Genomic DNA, 8,017 nt, shown 5'->3' on the forward strand with positions numbered 1-8,017 from the left:
AGATCTACTAGTGAATAGTTTCTATTATAGTGCACTGGACTGCAATTATAGAAGAAGGAACTGGACCTAGATCAGCATTAAAAGACCATTTCTATCCAGACCCAATACCCATCCGCAGGTAACAGAATGATCAGTGTAACGTCACGCTGATTGTCAATGTGTCTTCTTAATGAGGAGCTGGTCGATGGGAGCAGTTATCAGAGCCAAGCGCTTTCATTGAGCTCCCATCCTTATTGTCTTCAGCTGTCTGGTGGAGGGAACTTGCTAGAAAATTGCACAGTGACTAGGCTGAAAGAGAAAGCCAGAGAGATGGATGTTGTATTTGTCTGTGATTGTGAAGGTCTTGCTGGCTAAATCAAATGGCCACTACTTTGGTAAATAGGGAATATTAAAATGTCATTTTCAATAATTTTCCATTATGTAACTCACATCCTCAGCTTGAGGCCCACACAGCGCTCCTTTCTGCGGCAAAACCTAACAGCAAAATGAAGCAGTGTGTGGCAAAACTGCTAACACCTTTTTACAATGCCTCCCCCGTATAGCACTACAGATTATTTTCACAGCATATCTTTATGCCTGCGAAGATTCAGTCTGATTACATTTGTGTTAGATTAAAGATACTAACTTTGGCAACATTCACTACACCTAACTCCTCTTAAAATTCAATTTGGCCATTTTCCATATCCTTTAGTTACAGATAATTCTCAGTGTAGCAGATCTCCTCCTTCTCTCATAGCTGCACCACAGAGCTAAAGTTTATAAAACCTGCTAATGCCTCCCTTTTAATGGCCGACCGACAACATGGCACCATCAAGTGTTGTTAGAGCATGCTCTGAGGGCAATTGCGCAACTCTGTAGATGCCCACTTGGATGGTGTGTCATTTGTCTTGCTCTTTCCAAGAATGACCCTGCACTGTTGCCCGTTTGGCACCATGGAGGGTTTGAACCTGAATCTCATTGCACTGACACAGCTGGGACTATAAGCCTAAGGCTCATCTTTGCACTGCTATGCAGAGCTTTTTTTCAGGTACACCACTCAACAACACTATAACCCATTAAATATTACCTTCCTTATGAAGTGTATTTAATAAGGGTCTGCCCTGCATGATCTAATCACTCAACAGCTGGCCAGGATTTCCCAACATTGTAGTAAGCAATTTTATCAAGGATGAGTGAAAAAATATGCACTACATTTGTGACTCTTTCCTGAAAATCTTTAAAATTGCTGAACTTTCGAGAGAGTTAATGCCACGTTAAGAAGCATTAGTGCCAATATCTCTTCCAGCAGTAGGTCTGGCACAAAGCACTGTCTACTGATAACAAATAATCTTAAGGCAGGATTTACGATGCACTTGGTGCTACAATGCTTTTGGGAAAATCTTATCTATAATGTGAGGCTCCTGTATAATCTTCCTATGTGAGTAGTGCCCAAACAGCATGTTCACATTAGTGTGCCCTTTAGGGCATACTCCTCTTGTGTGGTCTGACCTTTGGCATTATTGCATGTTAAAGCAAATCATTAATACACTAATGGACCTTTCCTGTGTAAGTAACTAGAGAACTGCTTTGTGTCAATTTTTTTTATATATTTCTAAAGATTAGAAAGACATAAGGAAGCCCATTCCAGCCAAGTGGAGAAGAAATAAATATTTTTCTCTTCTTCTCTGTTTCTGGCAGTAGTATGTTAAAGTTTTCATGAAGTATCACAAAATAATGACTTATTTTCTCAAAAAAATAAATCTTCACTGAAAAAATTGTTGCTTTGAATTTACTTGGTTTAAATGTGTACATCAGTTCCACATAATTAAAAATCAGAACACCTTATTTTGATGGTCCACTGTAGATACTCAGTTTACCTTTAAGTAACATTCAGATAAATAGCTATTAAATGTAACTGAACTTGAAGTTGCATGTAAAAGATTCTATTAAATCTAACCCTAACCCTAACCTCAAGGCAATACCTACACCTATTCCTAGACCTAACCCTAATCTTAATGTTGTTGATAACCAACTGAGTATCACCAGAAAGTTTGGTAATAATATAAGTGTCTGTAGATTATCTATAGGGGACCATCCAAATAAAGTGTAACCAAAATAAATTACATCAACACAACTGTTGCCAACAGTAAATTAAATGAACATTAGTAATTGTGCTGATGTAGTGTATTTCTTTAATGTGGAACCAACATACAAATCAGGTGGATTTAAAGCAACATTGACCTGCTATATTAAAATAATGACTTGCGTTTGCATCTCAAAATATGTATTGTATATTATATAATTATCTTCTTGCAATTTTGACTTCTCAAAAGTTGGACTTACTTTCTATTACTAATTTTCAAATGTCAAAATGTTAACTTATTATCTTGAAATAATAAGTTAGGTTTCTCAAATTAGTTACTTCCTTTCTTTAAATTTTACAAAAACATTATTTCAACATAGTAAGTCATTATTTTGAGATGCTAGGCCTATTATTAGCCCTATTATTTCAAGACTGTGGGTCAAAAGTTTTACATGCTGCAGAATGGGCCTCCATGAATAGAAAATAAAGGGAAACCAGAAAATAGCCTTTAAATAAATACTGGTTAAAAAAGAAAATGTACCCTCTGATGCAGCATTATGCACAGCACTCTCTCAGAGGGGTGAAAACTAAATGTGGCCTCTTGAGACAATGGTGTCCTTAGTGGAATTCCCCAAGGGGGTCCCAGGCAGAAATAATATCAAAATATGCCAGAACAAGATTCCCTTTGAACATACATGAATAATCTTAGGGGTGGAGTTTTTATACCCTGTAGCAGTTAAAATGAACTTAACACTAAGATGCTTTTGGGAATCTGAGCCCCATTGGTTGGATCTTTGTTATTTACATTTCTTTTTGTTCTCTCTACAATGGTAATAACAGCTATGAACCTCACTCCATGGAATTCAGAACCAGTGAAATGATAAAGAACTCAATGAAATGACAAACTAAAATGATAAAGAACTGAAGCTGCAATTGATGGTTGTGGAAAAGATCAGGGAAAGAAGTAGTAAACAGAATCCCACTCTGAAGAGGGGTGAGTGCTTAAGTTCATGGTTAGAATGACTAATGTGCATATTTCTTCATTTAAAGTTATTAATAGCACTGAGAGGTCAGAGGGATCTCCACTTCTATTTCTCACATAGCGTGTTCACAGTACGGATGTGATAAATCGATGCCTGGAGATTCTGGGTACATGGATGAGATCCATTATGCATTATGCTATGACACAATGACGCCGGTGCTGCAGTCCACCTCGCCTTTTCCCCACCATGCTCAACAGAAATTCATATTCGCATACTCTTAATGGGTACCCTTCAGAGGTGAGTGCTTTCGGTGTAACGTATCAGAGCCCATTTGCAATAGTCACCCATCTTATTACGCTGACTTGTCGAGGATGTGTCTTTTTATAGGATATCTCTTCAATCCTTGTTTTCGTCAGACCCCCCAGTTCACCAGGGACCCAGCTGCCTGTCATCTGAAGCATGCTACTCTGAAAAGAATGAGTTTCAATGAATGACGCCACACGCTGCACAGCAGCCATTGTCATTCCACATCCGAAATTGATAGAAGCTGTGGATCAAAGGCTTGGCAATATGTGCATGATGAGTGACAACAATAGTGCAGTAATAGTGGTATTAAACCCCAACAGATTTTTCTAGGGGGCTGGGGGAAGGGCCTCCTTCTCCTCATTGTGCAGACTGGATGAAGAAAAACACATCAAAGGAGATATGTCTGCATTTAATGTCAACAATGACAAACTGCCAAATGCCCCTAAATGTACACCAATTGACTGAACTCTTATCGGAAGCAAGTGGTAGTATAACCGTAGTGCAACTGATGGCAATTTCCCCTGTAATAAAGCATGGCCTTTGATGACTTACAGAAATGTCATAACAGGCTACGGCATTCACTCAGCGTGCTTATGCAGGATTTGACGAGGTTAAGTACTTCCATGCCTCACTAGGAAAGATGCAAGCCATGACTCATAATTCTGGCAACAGATTCAAATTTGCTTTATTAATAAACATGTAACATGTCACACGCTACTCTACTCGCGTGTCTAGTCTTCCTGCTCTGTTGTCATGGATGTGTCAGAAGCAGCTTCTTTTAAAAACACAAAGATTCAGATGGTCAGACACAAACTTGTTGTCATTCAGTCAATGCCATCACTAATAAGCGTGCTCAGAGCCTAAGATGCCATCTTCAGATATGCCTCAGACCAACGACCTGTCCTTCAAAATGAGACCAGTCGCCTCAGAGCGAGTGTGTCACAGCAATTCTCAAAACCAGGCAAGTCTTAAATCTAGTGAGAACCATGGAGGTTGAATCACACTGACATTTGTCATTTGTACAACAAAACAGCTTTGATAGAGCTTCACAGCAGATAAACATATGGATTTATGTATTTAAAAACCTTTTCACTTTGCATTATTTGAAAGCAGCTGTTACCCTTTTCATTGTGTTAAAATGTATTCATTTTGCTATCCTTCATTTATTTAATTTCTGTTCAATCATTAATTAAGCAGAAGTTATTTATTATTTCAGGAGATATTTCTGAGGAGATCAGATATAAGACAGTTCACTTGCATAAGGAAGCAAAAATTGGAGGCTTAACTACTACGTAAGACCTTGTAGACCATCAAACTGTCACCATCACATAAACAGCACTTAAAGCTTTCATCTCTGAGAGAGAAGAGAAAATCAAGCTCCACTCTTACTTCAGAAAGAACCAACAGGTGTTTCTGTCCATCCTTCCACTGTGGGAAGACAACTCAACACTATGAATCTGAAAGGATGTATAGCTGCTAAGAGGCCATTGTTGAGAAAAGGAAATGAACAGAAAAAAAGAAAAAAACAATGCAAACAATGAAGCTGTTGATGTTCTCAGAGCAATGGACTGACCACCCCAGAGTCCAGACCTCAGCATCACTGAATGTGTTTGGTATTATGTAGATTGTGAGAAGCAAAAAATGCAACCAATTTCCCTGCAAAATATCTTTAAATATTCCAGCAGATTTCTTTGGAAAACTGAAAGTACATCTCCCAAAAAGAGTGCAAGTTGTAAAAAGGCAAAGAGTGGACGCACTAAATTACATAAAATTAGTCTGTAATTATCTGTCAAATAAGAGTTGTCTGCTTTTTTCCTGATGTTGAAAAGTGAATCATTTGTATTTTTTGTATTTGTACTTCTGATGGGAATTTGAATTGTGTGTGTGTGTGTGTGTGTGTGTGTGTGTGTGTGTGTCCTATTTTTTTTCTTATCAAAAAAAGTCATTGTGTATAATAGCTGTACAGAACACAGCAGACTGGCAGGCACTGCCAAACAGAAAAACATAATGCAATGAGACATGGTTCAGCAGTGAAGATTGTTCATACAGTTAAGAGCCTTTCTGCACAACAGCTCTGAAAGTGCCGTTCTGGCATTCTACAAACCTCAAGTCAAACAAATCAGACAGTTACTGCAACTCTATGTGAACAAGAACCTAATGCACCTGATTTATTGATTCATCAGCAGGCTAATATTCTGTGAAACGCCTTACAACCACAAACCTTCTGGAATTAAATTAGACCTTAATTCAGTGCATAGAATTTTGCATAGTAAAAGCACTATATATATATATATATATATATATACATATAATGTGTGTGTGTAGATATATATATATATATCTTAGATCTTCCAACATATCCATTCTTTACAGAAAATAATAATTTTTCTAATATATGAGAAAATCACGTTAGTAAATGACATGGTGCATTTCATCTCCCTCCTTTTACTCCAATTTCCAATTTCGGGCAACGTCTTTGGCACTGCAGTACTGAACGGTGTATGCTGGGTTATGGGCAGGAACAGACTTTGACCACAATTAGCATATTGTGCGTTTTTTCATAGCTCCTTGTTGAAAACGTAATTACCTCCGTCTCCTCCTCATCCTCCTCGCTCGTACTCGGTTCCTCAGGAGCTCGTATGAACCACCACTGAATCTCCAAGTAAACAGAAGATGTCCCACTTTGAAAGGCACAAGCCATTTCAATGTTCTGTCCCTCTCTCGCAGTAATGTTGGAAGGCAGATCCGTAAACTTTCCTGCAAAGCAGAGGTGGGCGTTAAATTACTGGCCATCAAAAATGTGGAGCACAAACTACAGTTTACATGCTGTTGCGCCGATGCCCGTCTTTTATTAGTTACACAGCAGAGACTTGAGCAGATGCCACATGCAGTCAAGCATTAAAAAACAACGTCATTAAAAATACACCAACACTTTCTGAACAGATAAAGCCCGACTTTGTCTGGGGACCGATAGGTCTTATGGGGGGAGAAAACGAGGACGCATTCCTCGTCTTTTACTGCCTTTGAGTTCACTACAAGAACATAACAGTGCTTATGGTGGTGAAGTCGCAATCAGAGAGTCACTTTATGGGCTCGTGCGTTTGTGGAATGGCTGAGGCGGGTTTGCGGAGTTATCCGTGGTGCTGAAAAGCCCCGCAGTACGATCGAGCCCGAGCGAAGCCCCGTTTCTGCAGCTCCGCCACTTGAAATGCAGGTCGCGCATCGCGTCCCCTTCAAAGTTATTCCCTTACGTTTAATGTCGAGGAGTTGGCCAAGAAAAAGCCTCACGCGCGATCATTAACGACACGAGGGAACAAGATTAGCCACCGACATTGAGTCTAACTATCGAGCTCTCCCAAATCAACAGTTGTACCTTATTGCTAATTACGGAGCCAGTGAAAAAGTCCACAGTCCCCGTGCGTTAAAATGCAATAGCTTATATAGCAACCGCACCACTCTCACATCATTATCGCATCATTACGGCTTCCCGGAGAGCGCCGAGGTGGACACGGCAAAGAAAAAGAACAGAAAATACGGGCCGAGTCAAAACAAAAAGATGAGCTCAGAAAAGTCTCCGTTTGAAACGTCGTGCTTACCTTGCAGAGAAAATCCGATTTGGATGGACAAACAGGAAAAGAAAACCAATCCAACACTGTCGTGTAAGGTCCACATCGTTCCGAAGACGGCGAGGGTCTCGCATTAGCTGAGAAACGACGTCTTTCCAAAAAAATAAAAACGAAAAATATAGAAAACCCCGTTCAGCGCATTTAAATAGAAGCCGAGTAAACGTGGTTGGAGCGTAATTGCCAAGCGCGGAGCATGCTGTAACTCTGGCGCGCGCTCACGCACACAGACTCCAGCGAAAGTTGTGCACAGGTGCTACAGGCACGCGGTGAGTTGGACTCGACGCTGGGCTGCGTCTGCGAGCTGTTGTGATGGATGTAATAACAGGCTCGGTTCCTCTCTCTCTCTCTCTCTCTCTCTCTCTCTCTCTCTCTCTCTCTCTCACACTCTCTCGGCGCGTGGCTAAGGCTGCTGCTGCTGCTGCTGTAGCGTCAGTGTGCGGCTCCCTATTCAATGCCTTGAACTCTTTTCACCACCACTAGACTGGTCTGCGTCTCTGCGCACGCGAACAGGTTTGTGAAAAAACAGGAAGAGCACGAGGCTTTAATTGGCCGGATATGAGCACTAGTTGCTGTGACTTATCAGTCAGATGAGAATGGAGGCTGCTGAAAAAGGACCATTAGGATTAAAACCTAAAGGGTTTGCTTTCTAATGGGAATTGGCTCAATGGTTTCCAGTAGAGACCACTAGTTTCCTGTAGAATACCTTTAGATCCCAACTGGAAACCATCAAATGCATTTAGAATGAGCCATTGGTCACCTGGCAAACCAGTAGGATCCTTTACATTGTGATGTCAACCCATTAAAAAAAGCCTAAACATGTTACAAAACCAGTAGGAATCAACAGAAACACGTAATGGTTTCTATGGGTTTTGCAGGGGCAATAAACAACTCAACTTTGTCTTTGACCAAAATAATCCACTGAGGCAGTTGAGGTATTGTTTTCTCCCACGCGTCTTCTCCCTCTGGGTGGTTAACATCTGCTGGGCATGCAACAGTCGGCTTGTTGTGCGTGCTAAATGACTTCCCAAGATAAATATGTG

General features: G+C 40.4%; 1 protein-coding gene across 1 annotated transcript in view; it reads right to left on the minus strand.

Moving 5' to 3' along the window:
* Window positions 1–7,309, minus strand: part of vstm2a (V-set and transmembrane domain containing 2A) — a 29,186-nt gene extending 21,877 nt beyond the window's left edge. Inside the window, exons 1-2 of the mRNA XM_036578693.1 lie at window positions 6,948–7,309; window positions 5,939–6,108 (exon numbers count right to left, since the gene is read on the minus strand). Coding sequence (XP_036434586.1) covers window positions 5,939–6,108; window positions 6,948–7,023 — 246 coding nt within the window. The 5' untranslated portion in view covers window positions 7,024–7,309. The remainder of the gene's footprint in view (window positions 1–5,938; window positions 6,109–6,947) is intronic.
* Between the last annotated feature and the right edge of the window lie 708 nt (window positions 7,310–8,017).

Source organism: Colossoma macropomum, unplaced genomic scaffold, assembly GCF_904425465.1.
Source record: "Colossoma macropomum unplaced genomic scaffold, Colossoma_macropomum, whole genome shotgun sequence".
In the NCBI taxonomy this organism is placed as follows: domain Eukaryota; kingdom Metazoa; phylum Chordata; class Actinopteri; order Characiformes; family Serrasalmidae; genus Colossoma; species Colossoma macropomum.